Consider the following 22,883-nt stretch of genomic DNA (forward strand, 5'->3'; position numbering starts at 1 on the left):
AAATGGGTTCACAAACTGAGTTGTTCCGGGTACAAGATCGAATTTCTTTCCCGGCCAGGGGACAGGTTCTTTCAGTCAAATCTTGGCCTGTCTCCGGCTTGTTTGAAGGATCTCCAAGATGCAGTGCAGGATCTCCTTGCTCAAGGAGTGATTGTGCCGTTTCCTCCACAGGAACGCTTTCAAGGTTTCTATTCAAACCTGTTCACATTGCCCAGAAAAGAGGGCAAACCTGGACCTCAAGCCTCTGAACCGCTCTATTGCAGGTGCAGAAGTTTTGAATGGAATCAATTCGGTCGGTGGTAGCGTATTTCAATTGGGGATTTTCTGGCCTCCATCGATATCAAAGATGCGTATCTACACATCCCCATCTATGGGGGACACCAGCGATTTCTCCGCTTTGCGGTGGCAGAGGAGCATTTTCAATTTGACCCTTTGATCTCGCCTCCGCTCCCAGAGTCTCTACCAAGGTACTGGCTCCGGTATTGGCTTTGTTGCGCCAAAAAGGGATTGCGATCCTGGGATATCTGGACGATCTCCTATTGAGAGCGGACTCTCACTCGGCTCTATTGGGTGACCTGTCGATTACAGTTCAGACCCTTCAGGAATTCGGGTGGACTATCAATTTCAAAAAATCTGCTCTGACACTTTCAGTGAGGTTGGCTTATCTGGGGCTGACTCTAGATTCCGCCTTGGCGAGGGTCTTTCTTCCCCTGGAAAAACTTCAGAAGTTGCAGGGAGCGATCCGGTTGCTGTTGAAAACGGATCTATCCTCACTACAGACTTGCATGAGAGCCCTGGGTCTCATGGTATCAACGTTTGAGGCAGTTTCATTTGCTTAGTCTCGAGACCTCTGCAAAAGGAGATTCTTGCCAAATGGAACAGAGATCCACAGTCTTTAGACAAAATGATACGCTTGATCCGACTCACAAGGTCTGCTCTCCAGTCGCCAGCATTGTGGCTGGGCAAGTCCTTCCTACCAATGTTTTGGACGGTGGTCCCCACGGTCGCCAGCCTGTCAGGCTGGGGTGGAGTGCTGGGGATGCTCTGTGTCCAGGGGACCTGGTCAACAGAGTAGTCTTCCTTACTGATCAATATGCTGGAAGAGTGTCCTGGCAGCCAAGGAGTTGGCCGAGATTCTGGTATGGGACGGAAGACAATGTTTCGGGTCTTTCCACAATCCACATTCCGGGTGTGGAGATTTGGCAAGCGGATTACCTGAGTCAGGTGCTGGATCAAAGGGAATGGTCCCTTCACCCGGAGGTGTTTTCATCTCCTCTGTGTCCGGTGGGGAACTCCGGAGGTAGACCTGTTTGCGTCTCACCTCAACAAAAAAGTCCAGAGGTTTGTGGCCAGGTCTCTGGATCCTCTGGCCGACGCCACAGACGCCTTGGTGGCTCCTTGGAGCCAGTATCGGCTGATATATGCCTTCTCTTCGATAAAACTCTTGCCAAGATTTCTCTTCCTTCCACCACAGGCTGGTAGTGGAAGGAATCCGGGTCGTTCTGGTGGCTCCAGACTGGCCTCATTGGTCTTGGTATGCAGACCTTGTAAAAATGGTCGCCGATCCTCCAAGGAGACTTCCTCTAAGGGAGGATCTGCTGTCCCAGGTACCGATCTTCCATCCTGCTTTACGGTCACTGGCTTTAACGGCATGGCTGTTGAGGGGCAGGTGTTGAGAGAATAGGGGTCTCTCTGAATCTGTGATTCCTACCCTGTTGAAGGCTAGGAAGGCGACTTCTAGGAAGATTTATCATCTTACGCGGAAACCGTACATTTCATGGTCTGAATCGCTGAAGCTGCACCCATGCTTGTTTTCTATTGCTAGGGTTTTAGCCTTTTTACAAAAAAGGGTTGAGCAGCAGTTGGCCTTGGGCACTATCAAGGGCCAAGTGTCGGCCTTGGCTATTTACTTCCAACGTCCGTTGGCTGCTAATGCCTTGATTCGCACTTTTTTTTGAAGGGGTGCATCATCTAGCTCCCCCGAGGAGATTTCCGTTGCCTCCATGGGATCTCAATCTGGTTTTAACTGTTCTTCAAAAGCCTCCTTTTGAGAACATTAGGGAGATTTCTCTGCTTTCTTTATCCAATAAGGTTGCTTTTCTGGTGGTGATTACTTCTGCCTGCAGAGTGTCTGAGTTGGCGGCGCTGTCCTGTCGTTCGCCTTATTTGGTGGTCCACAGAGATAAAGTGGTACTTCACCCTAATCCATCTTTTCTCCCTAAGGTGGTTTCTGATTTCAATCTAAATGAAGACATTCTGTTGCCTTCACTCTGTTCTAAGCCTAAGCATCCCAAGGAAATTGCTTTGCACTCTCTGGATGTGGTTCGGGAGATCAGGGTTTACCTGACGGCCACTGAGTCTCTTAGGAAGTCAGATGCTCTTTTTGTCCTTACTGAGGGATCTCGTAAAGGTTTGGCTGCATCTGCTGCGACTATATGCAGATGGATTAGGCAGACGGTTGTTCAGCCTTATTCATTGAAAGGTCAAGTTCCTCCTTTCCCTTTGAAGGCGCATACTACTAGAGCGCTGAGTGCCTCTTGGGCTTTTTGCCATCAGGCCTCAGTGGTGCAAGTTTGTAAGGCGGCGACTTGGTCGTCTGTGCACACATTTACAAAATTCTACAAGGTCGTCCCAATGGTTTAAGAAGCATAAGAGCTGCGTCTGTCAATGGACAATAGAGAAAACTGGATTTGTGTAAGAACTTAACGTAAAATCCTTTTCTCTGAAGTCCATTGAGAGACGCAGCACCCGCCCCTCTGATATGGGGATGGTTTGTGTCTTCTTATCACTGCTTTAAACCAAACTGGTATGCTGGAACAGGGTGTGTGGGGTTATGCCTACAGGGACAGCCCCTGTAGGCGTGGTAAATGTTTTTTTCCTGCCTAGTACTACTCCTGTAGGGGGCAGCATAACCCAATGGTCTAAGAAACATAAGCGCTGCGTCTGTCAATGGACTTCAGAGAAAAGGATTTTACACTAAGATTTTACAAAAATCCAGTTTTCACAATAATTTTGCTGTTTATTCTGTTGTTCATGACAGGCTACACAAATAATTGTAAAGGAATCTGATGTACTGTAAAAGTTGGGCATGAAGTAAGGTCCAAGTACATTTGATGCAGATGTTTGATGATGAACTAGTGCTCTTGTTTAAAGCACTAGTTTATTTAAAGGACAATTAGAGAAATGTTTAATCTGTTTGTCTTTTTAGTAATTTCATTACATTGATAGCAGAGCCCTACGTTTTTTACCTGAATTACTAAAGTTAATTACATTATAGCTATTAGGGATCAACAGATTATCGGCAAAGCCGATATATCGAGGGCCGATATGCACTTTCCCCGATATATCGGAATCGGCCCGGAGGTTACCGATATTACCGATATTTCAGAAAGTGCTTGTACCGGAGTGATGCCTGCAGCAAGAGGCATCACCCCGGTATCGGCGTCCATAGCCGACGGTCGGCTGTCTTGTAATGACAACCGATGCAGAGACCCAGACAACCAGCCTGCACGGCCGCCGAAGACCCGATCAAAGCCGCATTCGGCTCTGATCGGGTCTCCATGCAAAAACCCGGAAGTGATGTCCGGGTACTGGCGCCAGATTAAAAAAATGACAGCATTCAAAACAGCCAAACTTGACGTTTTGAATGCTTTTAAGTGCAGAGGAGGGGTTTGGGGTCTTAGACCCCCAGATCCCTCCACAAGAGTACCTGTCAAGTAAAAAAAAAAAAATGTTTTAAATTGTACGTAAATATCAGCCGATACGCAATTATCAAAATATGGATATCAGTCCATCACTAATAGCTGTTACAGAAAATGTATTGAAATGGGAATGAAGTAGCCTAAGGCAGTGTTGCCAAGTGTCCATTATTTACCAGACCGTAAGAAAAAAAAAAAAAAGTAGCCTTTTGATGTCCAAAGGAGGGGGAAGAGTGGGGAGGCTGCTTTTCCTGTCCTCTGAACATAGGCAGGCAGATGGTCTTTTGCAGCTCAAGCACTGCCCAGAGTTGGTCTTTTAAGGTTAACCTGTGGAAGAGCTTGAATATACTATTAAAGACTACTGGGGAGGGAATTTTTGATGCTGTTTTTGGGTATCCTGTACCCTCAACCATCTCTTGCTTGGACATCTGCACGAATAAAATACCAAAAAGAAGGCTGATGGAGCGAAAGCCCGTTTGTTGCTTTCAGCGGGTTGGGGGCCTGTCCAGGTGCAGCCACTGGCCAAATAACTAGTAGGAAGGCTAGGTGGGTCCATTAAAACCAGCAGCTTTTGTGAGGGTCATTGCTACATGGGCCACTGTGTATTTGCACCCCAAAGTCAAGTAGCCAGTGGACACAGATGGCTCTTTGAGTTCAAGTGGTAGTTTACTGTAACTATATACATATTTCAGATGCTCTGCACTTTTTGTGCATTGCAAAAATGTAGCCTGGGGAAGTGAAATTTTGGGGCTTACTGATCCATACAGTCTGAGCATATCTGGGAACTGCAGTGAGGAGATTTTGCTGGTAGGGGTCACTGCACCACCAAGCTGAGTGTTGCAGTCATAGGAGAGCAAGCATGATTTGATGATGGAGGTGACTTGGCCTAGGTGGATGTCCCTGTTGATACACAGGACACTGAGACCTGGTAAATAAAAATGGAAGGCACTCTAGTAAGACTAGGCAGCTGCTGTATGGTGCTTTCTCTGGTCCTGTTGATAATTTAAGTATCTAGTTTCAAGCAATTGATGAAGCAGTGCCTGTGTCAGCTCTGCAACATGTTCCTTGCTCGATGACGCGACGGTGTTGTAACATAATCCGGCAGCGGTCTGTGCGTCCCACCTCAGCCCCTCCTCCTCTCAGTCAGCTGTTCGTAAGTCTTAGAATTTCATCGGACCTTGAAAATGCCTTGTGCGCATGCGCACCGGGGCTCGCAGCAGCTGGTGGTGACGGAGCGTCCCGGGAAGTGACGAGGGTCCGGAATTTTCACAGGTCCGACTAAATTTTAGAACACCTGTTCTCCATATCTGATAAGGGTGATGAGCCAATAGGATTAATGGTGGTAAGTGTGGATCCTGAATATTAGACAACTGTTTTTTTTTTTTTTTTCTTTTAAAGATCTGAATAAATCTCTCTCCTTTTTTTACACTTCCTCCTTTTTTTTTAATTTTTTTTTTTTTTTATTAATCTTTTCTCCCCCCCCCTTCCCTCTCTTACTACCCCCCACCCTCTATCACCCCTATTTTTTTTTTCTCCCACTTACACCACAAACACTGGCCTCCCCAATAACACCACAAATGCTGGGGCATTTTTTCCTCTACCTTTTTTTGCGCCATATTTTACTGCGGCACTAGTGAACCCTTCGTCTTGCTGCGCACATTAAAAGCACTGCAACCATGGTCACTATTTTGTTGCAGGATTATAAATACTCAATTTAGGCTTGCAGCACGCTGTTGGTAACCCTGCTCCACCTCAAATCTTGGGCTCGCCTAAGTAAAATAAAATTCCAAGGTATGATAATCGGTGCTATAAAGAGAAGATAATATAGACAGGCTATAAATTGGATCTCGATAAAAGGTTCAGAGCACCCAACTAACCATTTTAATTGTGCTCCATTTTTGTTGCACTCCCTGTTTGACTTTATAGTAGGAGGAATTGGCATATTTGAGGTTGTCAGCAAAAATGTGTTTCATAAAACTTTATTCTGTTTTGCCAGTAAAAAGAGTTGGTAAACTTGATCCGAGATGACTTTCTCTGTGTTTTACAGTACGGAGGTCAGGAACACCTTGACGCTCCACCTGTGGAGCTGCTTCTGGCTCAGACCGAGGACTATGTGGAGTATTCCAGACATGGCACTGTTATAAAGGGACAGGAGAAAGCAGTAGCGCGTTCCAAATATGAGGAGGATGTTCTCATCAATAATCACACAGTAAGTATCTGTACTCATCATACATCACACTATACAGTGTTTATAAAAAAAAAAAAATCCACCTTTGGATTTGTCAAGAAATTGTGAAAAATTCAGTTTTCATTGGTGATAATGAGACTGGGTCGTTCTTTTGGTGGAACATGGGGTCGTGCACGTTCATGATTGTGTGGTAACACTGTTAAACTATGTACATTATCTTGTTCATTACACAAAATAACTGAATTCCATATACACTGTTGTATATTGCATATACTGGATCACTGCAATCTCTATAGTGTACTATATAATGCACACTGCACTATATTCTGCATACCCCAGACCCTGTACACTGTATATGCAATACACCCAGACATCTGCATGCTGTCCATTGCATTGTACATTCCTATCACTAGGAATTTTGTAAGGAATCCTGAATTTTGCTCATTTTTATTTTAAGCGCAAATCCATTGTAAATCACAAACTGATAGAGGCTGATGACTTCTTGTCCACCCTTCTGTTGCCTGAAGCCTGATAAGACCTGTTACAGATAAAATGCATATACAGGTGTATCTCATAAAATTAGAATATCATCAACAAGTTAATTTTTTTTACTAATTAAATTTAAAAAATGGAACTCAGATATTTTATATAGATGCGTTACACACAGAGTGATATATTTCAAGCATTTTCATTTTGATGATTATGGCTTACACCAAGTTAAAACCCAAAATTCTGTATCTCAGAAAGTAAGAATATTACAGAAGACCAATATATAAAAAAGGATTTTTAATACAGAAATGTTGGCTTACTGAAAAGTATGTCCATGTACAGTATAGTATGCACCCAATGCTTGGTTAGGGCCCCGTTTGCATGAAATGCTGCATCAGTGTAGCGTGGCATGGAGGGGATCAACCTGTGGCACTGCTGAGGTGTTATAGAAGCCCAGGTTTCTTTGATAGTGGCTTTCAGCTCTTCTGCATTGTTCAGTCTTGTGTGTCTCATCTTCCTCTTGACAATACCCCATAGTTTCTTTATGGGGTTTAGGTCAGGCGAGTTTGCTGGCCAATCAGGCACAGTGATACCATGATCATTAAATCAGGTATTACTACTTTTGGCAGTGTGGGCAGGTGCCAAGGCCTGCTGGAAAATGCATCTCCATAAAGCTGGTCAGCAGAGGGAAGCATGAAGTGCTCTAGAATTTCCTGGTAAAAGGTTGCGCTGACTTTGGACTTGGTAAAACACAGTGGACCAACACCAACAGATAACATGGCTCCCCAAATCATCACTGACTGTGGAAACTTCACACTAGACCTCATGCAACTTGGATTCTGTGCCCCTACACTCTTCCTTTTCCTTTTAGACTCTGGGGCATTGATTTCCAAATAAAATGCAACATTTTCTGCAATCCGTGATGATATCATTCACTCTGTGTGTAACACATCCATATAAAATAAAGGGGTTTTACATTTTTAATTGATTTACTGAAATAAATTAAGTTTTTGATGATATTCTAATTTAATAAGATGCACCTGTATATTCCAGCCTGAGCCTAGGATCTCTTAGAGCGTGATGAAACCTTCTCAGGCTTTTTTCAACTTGCTATGTAGACTAGCGATAACACTGGGTGCTTATTGGATTTTATATCATCTTCTCTTCTGGCTCACTAATGTCAGTGTAGAGAGCTTTGCTGAGACATGACTATATATTCTGCAATGTCTGACTATAGATATGTTTTATTGAAGAATTGTCATTACCTGCCTAAATGGAGCTGCCTGTAGCAGTATTACCGCTGTATGTGTATTGAATGTGTTTTTCTGTGTATAGGTTGTTCAGTTATTTTGAACTAGTACATTTGAAGGGAGTTTTGATTTTTTGTTTTTTTTTCTTTTGTTCTCTTTCTAGTGTATTTGGGGCTCATATTGGAAAGACGGAAAATGGGGCTACAAATGTTGTCACTCATTTGTTAAAATGTCTTATTGCACTGGAGAAGCCGGGAAAGACATGAGTGTGAGTATCTGTATCGTATGTTTGTTCTTGTTTTTGTGTTTTTTTTTTTTTTTTTTTTTTTTTTTTTTGTACAGATGTGTTTTAAAGTGACCTTCCACCTTAGAGTCACTTGTAAACTAAGGCTGTTTTCACACTGAGGAGTTTTTCAAGCGTCTTTGCATTAGAAAACACGCCTGAAAAGCCCATGTGCTTTTCAAACGCATATAAGCGTTTTAGCCATGGTTTTTCAGTTGATCAGTGTGAAAGTAGCCTAACGCCAACCTAAAACAAAAGAACAGCTATACTTACTTTTCTGACTCCCAGCCTCTGCAAGTATTGCACATGTCGGGTGGGTCAATTACCAGTTTTCCCTGCTACATGTTGCGATTCCATCTACTGGGTTATATGTCCTGTAGTCTATCCAAGCTCGTAACCGCAAGCATAGTGTAAGATGGAAGGTACCTGCAAATGCTGCCAAGCGGCAAAGTGCCAAGGTTTAAAGTCATGGGCCGCTGGAAAGGCAAGTATAAATGCTTTTCTTTTTTAGGCTGTGCTTATTTTCCAAGTGGCCTTCCGATGGAAGCAAAGCAATCTGTTATGTTACTTAAAGAAGGCTTGCTCTCCTATCCTATGATTAATAGCATAGCATGAAGCATATCAGAAAAAATGGATTACGTTGAGGTTAACTGTGGGTCAGTGGCCAGTGCATTGGGTGTGATGAGTTTATAACGCAACAGACAAAAGCTGTTTGTACCTAAAGTTTTGTGCCAACATTTCTGTCATTGAAACATTCACACCAAAAGCATATTGATTTTTTAGAAGCTGAAACCCAACTTACTGCCCATTAATGTACTTTATATGCACCTAATGCAGTTATTGGGGTGAGGTCTTTCCAAATGTTTGACTGTAGAATATATGCTGCTACTTTGTATCTGAAAACGATTTTAAATATAGATTTTTAATGGCCTGTTTTAAGAGACCAGCTCTTCTAATAATTTTTTGGAAAATCTTTATTGGTTCTAGCTGAAAATGCTCTGAAGCCCAAATATTAGAGGTGATCTCAAATGGTTTTCTGGGCTGGAAAGGCAAAAAGTATTTTTGTACTTTTGCACAGTACATAAGTTGCCTCTAATGAAGTTTGCCCCATCCCTGGCTGCTGCAGCGTTTGTTAAATCTTTTCCTGTTACTCTGCCTGCAGTCTTCTGTTGTGCTGCAAGTCCCATAGTGAGACTTGTATTGCCAGCTGTAGTACAATTATCACAGGAGGCTGATTATTCTGTAGGTGGAGGAAGGAGATTGTGACATTCATCTACACATCCTCCATTCCCCGGACATGTTGCATTTTGTGGAAAGAATGCAAGGCCTTTTCTGAATGAAGGCGGTGCTGAATAAATGGTCTCCTGTGATATCTGTATTACAACCAGAACTACATACTCTGGTTGAAAAGTGACACAAGTTCAACTAATTCAACCAAACATTCTGCCCTGATAGGAGACTGTGGACTGAATAAAAGTAAAAGATTTACCTAGGGCTTTTTTCTTCGAGAATGGATGTGGGAACTCAACCTCCCACCCCCCTCTGCAGGGGGAGAGTCTGCCGCATCAAATAGTGAGTGTGGTCAAATTGCACTAACAGTGTGAGGGTCTTAAAGGCGCATTCAATACCAGGAGTGCTCTGCGCACAGAGTGCAGGGTGCAAGAATGCATTTCTCACTGGCCATTTTACAACCAAAAAAATCACACTCCCTTACCCCTCAAATTGCACCCCAGTATAGAGGTCTCCTACCACCTCCAAATCCTTCTTGACATTACCAGAAAGAGAACTGATGCTGCAGAAGAGCAGCTACAACTTAACCTCAGGAGGATACTGGACAGTATAGGCTGTGGCATAGGCTGCAGAAGCTACTGCTGGCAGACTAGTGCAGCTATGTACTTTCCCCATCTTTCTCTTTCCCTCTCGTAGCCATGTGCAGGGCAGGAAGGATTCAGTACAGCCACTGGAAAGAAGTGCTGTTACTTCTAAACACAGAAGATGGGTTTCTGTGTTTAGAAGTGACAGTAGTGAGCAGAAAGTACAGGGCCAGTGCCAAAACCCTGAATTTAATACAGTAGCAGCCACAGATGTAGCTCACCTTATTAGGGATAACTTATTTTTCAGTCCAAATGTACTAAAATCGCTATACTTTAGCTTTAGGCGTGAAAACAAGTAAGGCTACACATCCACTTTTGTGTGGGAATTGTAGCACGCATTTATATACGCGTTACAGGATGCGATGTATGCTCTTTGCAGCATGTTGCCATTCATTTTCAGTGATGTCCCAGCATGCATATACAGACAAAATTAAAAACAAGGCTCCTAGCATACCACAAAACATGTGTTAACACTTGTGTTACCTTGCAATGCACAAGGGAAAAAAAAGGCAGGTGCGTTTTTTTTGGTTCCTTTCAGTGTCATTGGGCCCTCAAAATGGAAATTAAAGCATATTATTTAGGAGAAATGTCTGATATGGTATTATCTGTTGACTTTCCTAGAATACTGATCTTTGTGAAGAGGATTTGATAGAACCAGAAGAGGAAATGACTATACCAAAGACCCTAGTGGAGGTAAGTGTAAAATGACAAAGGGCATTATTACTTTTTCACTGTATTGAGTGAAAACCAGGGTTGTCCTTTTATTACTCTGATTCGGAAGTAAGGAACACCCCCCAAGCTTGAAGAGTCCCAAGTTTTTTTTTTTCCTACAAAGCATAAAGTACAAGCTAGAACATCAGGGGGACTCCATGGATTCCCCTTCATCAGAGCTTTATGTACTGCAAAATCATTGTCTAATATTGCTTGATAATAATTGTGGGAAAAGTTTCATATCAGTTGGGGGTTAGTTGACTTTAGTAGGGCTGCTGACACTGGCTGCTAAATCTTCCTTGATTTGAAGCTTTTTATACATTGCATGTGCACACATTTCACACACACAAAAAAAAGTTACAGCTGCTTTGCACACCTGTCACCTAGGCATGTAGAACATTTCCCATACTGATTAATACTGTAATCTAAGTTTACTGGAAAAGAGCCTCTGCTTTTGAGGCATTTGTGAATTTGGGATTTTCAGGACCAAACATCTGAAGAGATGCTCGTGGATATTGTTATTCAGCTTTTACTATACCTGGCAAAAGAATTTTCCCAGTAACTCCTATCATTGTCCACAGATCCACCAGGAAAAGATGAAAAAGAAAAAGAAGAAAAAGCACCGTAAGAGTGGAGATTCCGATAGTGAAAATGAAGAGAAAAAGAAGCAGGAAAAGCTAAAGAAGGTAGATGCAGAGTTTTTCATTTTAATACATTCTTCAATCTAAAGATCAAATGTGTGTGTTCATTAGAATATTTATGAAGAATTGTAATCATCTGAGAAAAGAAAACGTTGTATAAATGAGCTGTAGCAAAGAACAAATATATGCTTGCCCTCTAGTGATAGCATCAAACATTTCTATGCATAGTATAGTTATTTAGCATCCATTGAGAGATACAGGAATTTTTACAATGTTAGGCTGTACCTCTGCTCACAGAAGAAATGGACACTATAAACCAGGGGTGCTCAACTTTTTGAACAAAGAGGGAAACTTATTTGGTAACTAGTTGCGTGCCACAATGAAAGGAAATTGTTCAGGATTTCAAATGTTTTATTTTAAATCGCATAATGAACATTTTAAACAACAATCCGGTTAATCATTTTCTGTGGGACCAATTCCTGTTGGATCTTTACCCAGTGTTTAAACCCAATCACAAAAAGAAAGCGGACAGGCGAAAACGGACAGGCGGACCCGATTGGACCGCTCGTGAAATGGGCTTAAGGATGCTTTCACACTGATGAGCTGCGGTTTACTGGCACTGTGGGAGCAGAACACCTGCGGGTTAGTTTTGCTTTGCCATAGACTACTTTTTACATCTTGCGGGTGTGCTGCACTTTCTGAAAATTTTTATTTCTGCATTCAGGAGTTTTGATGCGCTTTCAGAAAGCATATCAAATGCGCAGGATGTAGTAGAAGTTAATGGCTCCATGCAGCTAACCAGCAGGACAGCTGCAGGTGCCCTGTGCTGCACCTGTCGCTCACTGTGAAAGCAATCTAATAATTATTTTTTAATAGTGTTCCTATATGCCCATTGCAAAAATATGATGTTTAATACATAATATGCCCATTGCTAACCTGTGATGTTTAATAAACTGACCTTTCAGTTTCTGCTGGCATCGCTAGCTTTTAGGTTCCTGTCCCAGGCAGAGTGATACCAAATGCACTTCCAATGGTACAGGAGCTGGTGCTATAGAGGATGCTTATGTGGCTCTGGGTTACCAACCGGCCATCCCAGATCATCAGAGTGGATGAAGCAATCCCAGAGCAGGAGGTCACCGGTTGAGCACCCGTGCCATATACAAAAAAGCCACTGGCCACCACAGGTTAACCCTACCCACAACCATCATGCCTTTTGCTATTGTTCTTGGAAAACTGGATGTGTTTTCGGAGGTTTATTTTTTTTTGTGTTTGATTGGAAGAATTTTTCTACTATCAACAGCGGTTGATAGATTCATGCTAGATAAGTTAAATTCTAGAAGTCAGATGCATGCCAGATAAATCCTTGAAGTTTAGTCAGCCACTAAGTGCATGTTTATGCTGGTGTTCTCTCTGACAGTCCTGAATTTCTGGACTACTCAGCAGTATGAAAAGCGAGAGGGCAAACAGCAGGTTGAAGTACCTCATGGTCTCTGACAAAGCACTTTAAACAATTCTATATGTTTAGCTTCTTGGGCTCGAGCGCAGTTAGAGTCAGTGTTTTTCCTAAACCTTCCCTGCCAGATAGTCTCTTGTAACCAGACCAGCATGAGTCTGCAGCCCATCCCACCCACCTCTACAGAACTATGCTCTGCCCATCTCCTTCTCTATCCCCTCTCCACTGGCAAGGAGTGATTCCCAATGTGAACTGTAGCTTCTTCAACCTGGAATACCAAGGCTGGGGAAGGGGAACAATGTAATGTTTAGAACAGAGTAAGGATAGGCAAAGAAGTTCTGCTACTTCAAAAAGCTGCTCCCCCACAGCCTTTTCCAGCACCTTTCTGTCCAGCTTGAACAGCATTAACAGCTGGTAATATGCAGCTGGTGTGCATAGATTGCATTAACTAAATACTTTAGCCCTTAAAGGGGAGGGCTGCACTTTGCTACACACAGCACTTAAACAATATGCATTTCCTCTTTCCAAACTAAGATTTTTCTCTGTTACCCTCCTAATGCATTTTGATTGAAAGCAGTAGTAAAGTCTCGAAACATAAAAAAAAATAAAAAATTCCCCTGCAAGTTAATGTCATAATGTCTTTTTATTGAAAAATCGAGATGTATAGGTACAAAACATAGCCTTTGGGCATTCCCTGGCTAATACATAAAACATAGAACTACTAATAACACCTTTCTATTCTAGAACCCAAAAAAATACACCTCGCTCTGTCATTCTCTTACAATATCACTTCAAGGGGTGATGAATCATAAGGAGATTCCTGTTCCCTCTCCACCATCAGGATAATGTATTGGAAGAATATTAACTCGTGTTTAGAATCCTACCTGAACAATTGTAATGTGAGAGGAATACATTTGTTCATATCATAAACTAAACCTTATCGGGGGTGGGGGGGGAATGAATTAAGTCTGTGGACTCCTGATCATCTGTTGTACACTCCGAATCTGTCTACAAGTGCCAGACCTTCTCAAATTTCCTAGGGCAACCCTGGGACAAATGAGTAGCTTTGTATAGGGGTACAACCTTATTGATTAAACCTTGGGTGTCCAAGCTTTTGGCTTCTCTGGGCCACACTGAGTGTAGAGAAATTTACATTTAACATATTACAATTTAAAATATATACTATTTCCATAAACTGAAGCCCTCCAGTGGCACGCTGTTGTTGCTGACAGGGCTTCCATCTTTACCCAGCCTTACTTCTGGGTTCAGGGGCTCTCGGAGCTGCAATGGCATAATTTCCCTGCATGGAAGTCACGCCCATGCACAGCGCTCTTAAGGGGTGGCATGCTGTCCTTCCAGAGTGTAGTGCATATGCGCCAATTACAAATTGACTGCAAAAGTAGTGACCATCTCCTAAATGGTGCAGGTTTAGGAGACATTCCTTGCACCTACAGGTAAGCTTGTAGGTACAAGTGAGGTGTTTACTACCGCTTTAAAGCTGTGTTGCTAATGGCATGTTCAAGGACCTTGGGGGACCTGTGTTTATTTGTAAACCTAACCAAGTGGCAAGTGGAAGTTTGCTGATTTAACTTTTTGGCACCCCAGGTGTTGGGTTTTTAGGTACCAAGGACTTGATTTACCACCAACTATTAAAGAGGCAATTAGATATTCCCTGTACCCCACCACATAGTTTACTATATGGACCACTAATTAGACATATGCCGGTTTTCGGTAATTCGATATATCGCGGTATTGCATAGCCACGGTATTGTTATTGTGGCATTTTTAAAATACAGAGTTTCTCTGTCAAGTCTGCCTGACTTGTGAATTGATACATTTCAGTGAGCTGGATGACTCATTCACTCACACAGCTAAGGCTACATTCACACCTGAGCGTAGCGTTTTTCGCGCGTTTTTTACTGCGATTTTACCGCGATTTTTGCGGCGTTTTTTACCGCGATTTTTACCGCGATTTTTGTGCAGGCGTTTTTAGATTGAATAGAGATCAATGGAAAACGCCTGTAATCTGCCCAAAAAGAAGCTCATGTACTTTTTTGAGCGTTGGGCGTTTTGTATACAGCGTCAAAACGCTCAGATGTGAACAGGGGCCATTGAAATGAATAGGATTTGTCTTGTTGGGCGTTTTGAGAGCTGATCCTAGAGCAGAAAAACGCCCCCAAAACGCCTAGATGTGAACGGAGCCTAAGCCTTTCAGCATTAAGTCTCCTAACTATAAACAAAAATGATTACATTTGTATCTTTTCCTTCCCTCTGCCAGGGAGAAAGGAAGTTTAACCTCTTAAAGACTGGATCTTTTTCTGACACTTGTTGCTTGCAAGTTAAAATCAGTTTTTTTTTTGCTAGAAAAGTACTTAGAACCCCCAAACATTTTATATATTTTTTTAGCAGAGACCCTACAGAATAAAATGGCGATTGTTGTAATATTTTATGTCACACTGTATTTGCGCAGCAGTCTTTCAAACGCAATGATTAGACTTTAATGAATAAAAAAAAAAAAAAAAACGTAACAGTAAAGTTATCCCAATTTTTTTTTTTTTTTGTTACACAGAGAATCGTGAGAGAATCATGATCTTTATTCCAAGCTAAAAAATCGTGATTCTCATTTTGGCCAGAATCGTGCAGGTCTAATATATACACACACACACACACACACACACACACACACACACACACACACACACGCATAGCAGCCCACATTACATTATTATATAGCCATCAAGCAGTGTCTGGCCTACCTGGTGATGACTGGTCCTGGCGCTCTGATCCGATGGCCTGGTCTTTAAAGGGGCAAATCCTTGCGATCCAGAAGTGGTTAAACCTGCAGGAGGACCGGTGTTTTTATCTATTAATGACTTTACTATTGCTTTAGGCCTGGTTCACATGTATGCGGGTTGGCGGTTCACATGTATGCGGGTTGGCGGTTCACATGTATGCGGGTTGGCGGCCCACATTTGCACAGGCATAGCAGCCCATTGATTTGAACGGGCTGCTATGCCCTCATTTTCCGCAGAAAAAAGGTGCATGCAGCATTTTTTTAAAATTCAGTGGCCTTGAAATCCATCCTGCTTTTGCACCATGCGACCTACCTGCAGTTCCTGCTCTGGCAAGCTTTCTGCATTTTTTGTATACATGGGCACGGCATTTAAAAATAAACAGTTTGCGTGTGCAGCAACGGCAGGTAAGTCGCATGGTGCAAAAGAAGGATGGATTTCATGGCCACTGCATTTTTTTAAATTCTGCATGCACCTTTTTTCAGCTGAAAACGCAGGCATAGCAGCTCAAGCCCATTCACATCAATGGGCTGCTATGCCTGTGCAAATGTGGGCCCCCAACCCGCATACATGTGAACCAGGCCTAAAGCAATAGTAAAGTCATTAATAGATAAAAACACCGCTCCTCCTGCAGGTTTAACCAATTAATGACTTTACTATTGCTTTAGGCCTGGTTCACATGTATGCGGGTTGGGGGCCCACATTTGCACAGGCATAGCAGCCCATTGATGTGAATGGGCTTGAGCTGCTATGCCTGCGTTTTCAGCTGAAAAAAGGTGCATGCAGAATTTAAAAAAATGCAGTGGCCACGAAATCCATCCTTCTTTTGCACCATGCGACTTACCTGCCGTTGCTGCACACGCAAACTGTTTTTAAATGCCGTGCCCACGTATACAAAAAATGCAGAAAGCTTGCCAGAGCAGGAACTGCAGGTTAGTCGCATGGTGCAAAAGCAGGATGGATTTCAAGGCCACTGAATTTTAAAAAAATGCTGCATGCACCTTTTTTCTGCGGAAAATGAGGGCATAGCAGCCCGTTCAAATCAATGGGCTGTTATGCCTGTGCAAATGTGGGCTGCCAACCCGCATACATGTGAACCGCCAACCCGCATACATGTGAACCGCCAACCCGCATACATGTGAACCACCAACCCGCATACATGTGAACCACCAACCCGCATACATGTGAACCAGGCCTAAAGCAATAGTAAAGTCATTTATAAACAACACCTCCTTCAGGTTTAACCACTTCTTGACCACAAGGATTTGCCCTCTTAATGACCAGGCCATCGGATCGGAGCCGAGCGCCAGGACCAGTTATCACCAGTTAGGCCAGACACTGCTTGATGACCTATTTTAGGCTTGGTTCACAGAGTCTGTACTGACTGACTATATAATAATGTGCATAAGTGAACCAAAGCCCCTAAATTCAGCAATGAAATTGAAGTGAGGTGGAAATTTAATAATTTAAATTTAATAATAGAATACCGTGATAATACCGTATACCGTGGCAAAACCTTAATCAATTAATCGCAGCATGAAAATCTGATACCGTCACAAGCCTACCACTAATATATTTATACATTTTGATCATATCCCCCTTAATCGCCTTTTCTTGAGAGAATAAATTCTGTTCCTCTAATCTTGCCTTTATAGCTGAGCTACCCCATGACTCTTATCAGTTTGGTTGCCTTTCTCCGCACTTTCTCCATGTACCTTTTTTGTGAACTAGTGCCCAAAACTGAATATTCCAGTTGGGGTCTTACTAATGATTTGTACAGGGGCAAAATGGTATCTCTCTCTCTCTGCATTCCATACCTCTTTTAGGGCTTATGCACACAGCGCTTAAATATCTCCTCTTTTACAGGCGTTTGATTTTTTTTTCTTTAGCCTGTAAAAGCTGTTAGTCTTTGTGTCCATGTACACATAGGCATTTAGAAAAGTATTAGAAGATGCGGTTTTACAAAAAAAAAACAATCACCAGCGCATGCAGGAGAGGAGCTTTTGGGCAGAAAAAAAAATGCTTGATACGCGGAAAGACTTCTAAACACTAGATGTGTTTAGTGCTTGGGTGTTCATTCCAGCAGCCAAAATATATTAATATTCTGGCCAATAGAAACCACGAAGGCTCAAATGCTTAATGCGCCTAAACGTGCATGCAGAACGTGATTTAGACACGTTTCCTAACCTGCTTTTTCCTGCCAGGAGTACAATGCATTCCGGGGAGAAAAATAAACTCCCAGTGTGCATTAGGCCTTAAAGTGTTATTAAACCCAGGGCGCTGCATTCACTATATTGGGTCTCCCAAAGTACACAGAACATGGAAATGCTATTATTTTTAGTAAATATAAACTTCTAAATACCTTTTCTCATCAGCAGTATATAGCAGTCTTGTGACTTCTGTCAGTGTCTGGTTAAAGCTTGTAGGAGGAGTTTTCATTCTCCCCTGATTGTCCTATAAGGTTACAGGACCCCTGCCCTACTGGACAGTGCTGATTGGCCCTGTGTTGATCATATGTACTCTCCCAAGAAAAAAAACGACTCTCTAGCAAAACACACCAAACTCTGAGCATGTGCAGCTTGTCCCCTAGCCTCTGTACTATCAGGAGATGGATTGGGGACAGTAAAAGCAGGGTCCTCTTTTGGGGTGCCTGGCCGCGCTTCTGGTTCCTTCCCTCCTTATCATGTGGGCTCAATGTGTCCATTTATGCACCCAGCTTGGCTCTGCCCCATCAACCCACCCCCACGGTCACTTCTCAAAGGCTGTGATTAAAAGCAGCAGGAGCCTTCTGATAATGCTAGTGGTCTGGCTGTCATAGTAAGCCACTTGCTTCAATTCTCTTGGGTAAGTGACATTGAGCAGGTATAGAGATTAGGAGTTTGAACTTTACTTTATATATTCATACTTGTTCTTAGTGACACAAAAAGGCCATTTCTCTCATGACTGGTTTAAGGCTAGGTTCACATATGTGCGGGTTTTTCCTGCTGCGGGTTTTGCACCGGTTCCCGCAACCACTTGCACAAATACACAGAAGATGCAGGTGGGTGCTATTAATCCTAATGGCACGTTGCACGCACTTGAAATCACTCCCACACTGGGAACTGCACTGAACTTGCAGTTCCCATGCAGACTGCGATTCCAGAAATGGTGCCAGGACCTTTTCCCTTTGTTTTAAGAGGCACTGCAGCCCATTCAAATGAATCGGCAGCCATGCCCCCCAAAAAATGCGCCCTACCAATGTGAACCTAGCTTAAGGAATAACTTTTACCTTACAAGAAATTAATAAAAAAAAGACAAACCTTTACAGGCAACAAACCTTTTTTGTTTTTAATATATTAAAGTGAAGTTGTAATTAAAATAAGCCATGATGGCATATCTCCAGCTTGTTCAGCGTAAAGGTAATTATTAATAAAAGCATTTATGAATAGATGCTAGTATACATTTTAATAATGCTTACTTGCAAAAAAAAAAAAAAAAACTTGCATGTAGCTCTTTTTTTTAGGCTTTAAAAGCTCAGATCATGTGACTGCTCTTCACAGACTTGCAGGTGGGAGTTTACAGAATGGGGTAGACGTCAATGAAGGATGTGATGCAATGCCGCTGGGCGTCAGCATGTCCAAGGTGATGAAACGCAATCATACCCTGCGGCATTGTGTTACCCCCCCCCCCCCCTTTTCTCAGCAAACTGACATTGCTGGCATTCAGTGGAGGAGGAATGGCTAGGGGGCGTGGTTTAACCTGATCACAAAGGATACAGGCACATTGTGCGTTTGCACAGCATGCTTGTATCTAAATATGGGATGACAGAGCATGTAAACTGCCCACGCAAGCATGGAGCGGCTTCCACGCTAGCATTGTCAATTTATTAACAGGAACTGGCAGGATCAACCAGGTAATCATGAAACACTGCCACCACAATTACAATAACATTATTATTATTATTATTATTATTATTATTGAAACACTGCCACCACAATTACAATAACATTATTATTATTATTATATTAAAATACTAATAGCAATCGCTAATGAGACAGAGATGTTTTTTTTATTCTTGGGTTCACTAACCCTTTTTTAAAGTTTAATCTAACTGTTAGAGGGTGTAACGGTTCATTCTCCATGGTATGTAGGAGTACAGCCACTCTCTCTTGCTTACACCTGCATTGGACTATGGTCTAAGTATTTGGAGCATGCATAGAGCAGTGCACATGACCACAACTAACTGAAGTGAAAAATAGATCCCAGAGCAAGTAGTGAATATGTAAGGATCATTTTTGGGAATAAAAAATATAGTATATGGGTCACTTTTTACCCTATGATTCACAGACTGTTATCATATCAGCAGACTAAGCAGCTAGAACATTTTTTTTTTCTTTGACAAAATACCTATGCCTTTTAATAGGAAATTCCAAGTTTTATCTAGGCCTAATGGGCTAAGAACAGTGGACAGCATTTATTAGGTGTGAATTTTACAAGGCACGTTTCTATTAGTAGTCTGGAGTATCTCGGCTGCCTCCCTTCACTTCTTAGTTAAACAATATTCAGAAGCATCATTGGACCAGGATTTCCCAAACCTTATTCTGTCTTTATCAACACCACCTTCAAACTTCTGTAGCGTCTATGTAGCTTGACATCTGACCTGCCCAGGTTCTCTTTCCTCTGTCAGTTACTGGAGGGCCTTCCTATTACAGTATTTCTAACACAAGGTGACCTATTGTCCAGATATTATACAGTCTGAAGGTGTGCCTGCTTCTCAGTGCTCTAAGTAGCATGTATTGAGGGGAAATATTATAAGTGTGATGTGATCTAGCTAATACTTGCCATTGGCAGCCATCATCAAACAGACATGCAGTATCTTACAAAAGTGAGTACACCCCTTCCATTTTTGTAAATATTTTATTATATCTTTTCATGTGACAACACTGAAGAAATGACACTTTGCTACAATGTAAAGTAGTGAGTGTACTGCTTGTATAACAGTGCAAATTTGCTGTCCCCTCAAAATAACTCAACACACAGCCATTAATATCTAAACCGCTGGCAACAAAGGTGAATACACCCCTAAGTGGAAATGTCCAAATTGGGCCCAAAGTGTCAATATTTTGTGTGGCCACCATTATTTTCCAGCACTGCCTTAACCCTCTTGGGCATGGAGTTCATCAGAGCTTCACAGATTGCCACTGGAGTCCTCTTCCACTCCCCCATGACGACATCACAGAGCTGGTGGATGTTGGAGACCTTGCGCCCCTCCACCTTCTGTTTGAGGATGCCCCACAGATGCTAAATAGGGTTTAGGTCTGGAGACATGCTTGGCCATTCCATCATCTTTGCTCTCTGCTTCTTTAGCAAGGCAGTGTTTGTCTTGGAGGTGTGTTTGGGGTTGTTATCATGTTGGCATACTGCCCTGCGGCCCAGTCTCCAAAGGGAGGGGATAATGCTCTGCTTCAGTATGTCACAGTACATGCTGGCATTCATAGTTCCCTCAATGAACTATAGCTCCCCAGTGCCGGCAGCACTCATGCAGCCCCAGACCATGATACTCCCACCACCATGCTTGACTGTAGGCAAGACACACTTGTCTTTGTACTCCTCACTGGGTTGCCGCCACACATGAATGACACCATCTGAACCAGATAAGTTTTATCTTGGTCTCATCACGCCACAGGACATGGTTTCAGTAATCCATGTCCTTAGTCTGCTTATCTTCCGCAAACTATTTGCAGACTTTCTTGTGCATCATCTTTAGATGAGGCTTTCTTCTTAGACAACAGCCATGCAGACCAATTTGATGCAGTGTGCGACGTATGGTCTGTGCACTGACAGGCTGACCCCCCACCCCTTCAACCTCTGCAGCAATGCTGGCAGCACCCATACGTCTATTTCCCCAAGCCTACCTCCGGATATGATACTGAGCACGTGCACTCAACTTCTTTGGTCGACCATGGCGAGGCCTGTTCTGAGTGGCACCTGTCGTGTTAAACTGCTGTATGATCTTGGCCACTGTGCTGCAGCTCAGTTTCAGGGTCTTGGCAATCTTCATATAGCCTAGGCCATCTTTATGTAGAGCAACAATTCTTTTTTTCAGATCCTCAGAGTTCTTTGCTATGAAGAGTGCCATCTTGAACTTCCAGTGACCAGTATAAGAGAGTGAGAGCGATAACACCAAATTTAACACACCTGCTCCCATTCACACCTGAGACCTTGTAACACTAATGAGTTACATGGCACCAGGGGAGAGAAAATGGCTAATTTGGCCCAATTTGGACATTTTCACTTAGGGGTGTACTCACTTTTGTTGCCAGTGGTTTAGAAATTAATGACTGTGTGTTGAGTTATTTTGAGGGAACAGCAAATTTACACGGTTATACTCACTATTACATTGTAGCAAAGTGTAATTTCTTCAGTGCTGTCACATAAAAAGAGAAAAAAATATATTTACAAAAATGTGAAGGGTGTACTCACTTTGTGAGGTACTGTATATTCCAGTACAACACATTTTATAGTACTGGAAATCATTGGTAGTTTTGAATGCGGGACTTCTGGCAGTGAGAACAATTTAACTGTTCCAACTGATTACCATAACCCAAGCCCTTACAATAAAGTCCTGCTGCATACTAGTCTTAAACAAGGAGTCTGAGCAGGGAACAAAAAGAGCACTGGAATCTTGGTTTCAGGCAAAGCTGATTTGTACAAGGAGTACTGTAAGGATCCAGAGTAAAAGCAATGGTACACATGTTATGCTAGTTTATGCAAACCTATATGAAAATTTCCACTGATTTTTTTGTAACATTGCAGTGTTTCTATAACTATTTAATTTCTAAATGCAGGCTTTGAATGCGGAAGAAACTCGTCTTAAGCAGGTACAGGAGATGTTGCAGATGGATGAGAGGAAAAGAGCATACAACAGTATTTATGAGACACGGGAACCCACAGAGGAAGAGATGGAGGCATACAGAATGAAACGCCAAAGGCCCGATGACCCAATGGCCTCCTTCCTGGGGCAATAGTGGAGGGCGTCTTTGCATGTTTTGTACAGTTTTTATTGCAAGGAAATATCTGTTTTGTTACAAAACCTTATAGAAATGTGGGGAAAAAATCTATTGATTATACTGTGTATAGATGTAAATTTATGTTCTCAATAAATAGTCATATTTACCCTTATAACTGTTTTTTTCCCCTCTTTTTTGAGGTGATCAACTGCCTTTTAATACTTTGCTGAGTCACTGACCTAAAAATGTAAAAATAGTGTACGGTACAGGACACAGGCTGAGTGTTTATAGACCCAGAGTTATAGGTGTTAACTTCATGTACAAGGGATATAGTTGTTTAATATACTGCCATCTTGTGGTCATTTCGGTTACTGCATCTTTTTCAGTGTTCCCTCCTATTCTATGATGTATTTCCCCTTCCTGTTTAGTTTGTGTGGAGGTGAAATAAAGGACGGAGTGCAGAACCACGTCGTGTCTGTGGTATATTTACATGGTAGCAGAGGATGGTTTCCAAC

The 22,883-nt window shown here is 42.4% G+C and overlaps 1 protein-coding gene across 1 annotated transcript in view; it reads left to right on the forward strand.

Annotated features, from left to right (window-relative positions):
• SLU7 (SLU7 homolog, splicing factor) overlaps positions 1-22,451 on the forward strand; it is a 39,264-nt gene extending 16,813 nt beyond the window's left edge. Inside the window, exons 11-15 of the mRNA XM_082256002.1 lie at positions 5,746-5,907; positions 7,789-7,893; positions 10,404-10,475; positions 11,075-11,179; positions 22,207-22,451. Coding sequence (XP_082112128.1) covers positions 5,746-5,907; positions 7,789-7,893; positions 10,404-10,475; positions 11,075-11,179; positions 22,207-22,386 — 624 coding nt within the window. The 3' untranslated portion in view covers positions 22,387-22,451. The remainder of the gene's footprint in view (positions 1-5,745; positions 5,908-7,788; positions 7,894-10,403; positions 10,476-11,074; positions 11,180-22,206) is intronic.
• The last annotated feature ends 432 nt before the right edge of the window (positions 22,452-22,883 follow it).

This window comes from Pelophylax lessonae (genome assembly GCF_965119305.1).
Source record: "Pelophylax lessonae genome assembly, chromosome: 4".
Classification (NCBI taxonomy): Eukaryota; Metazoa; Chordata; class Amphibia; order Anura; family Ranidae; genus Pelophylax; species Pelophylax lessonae.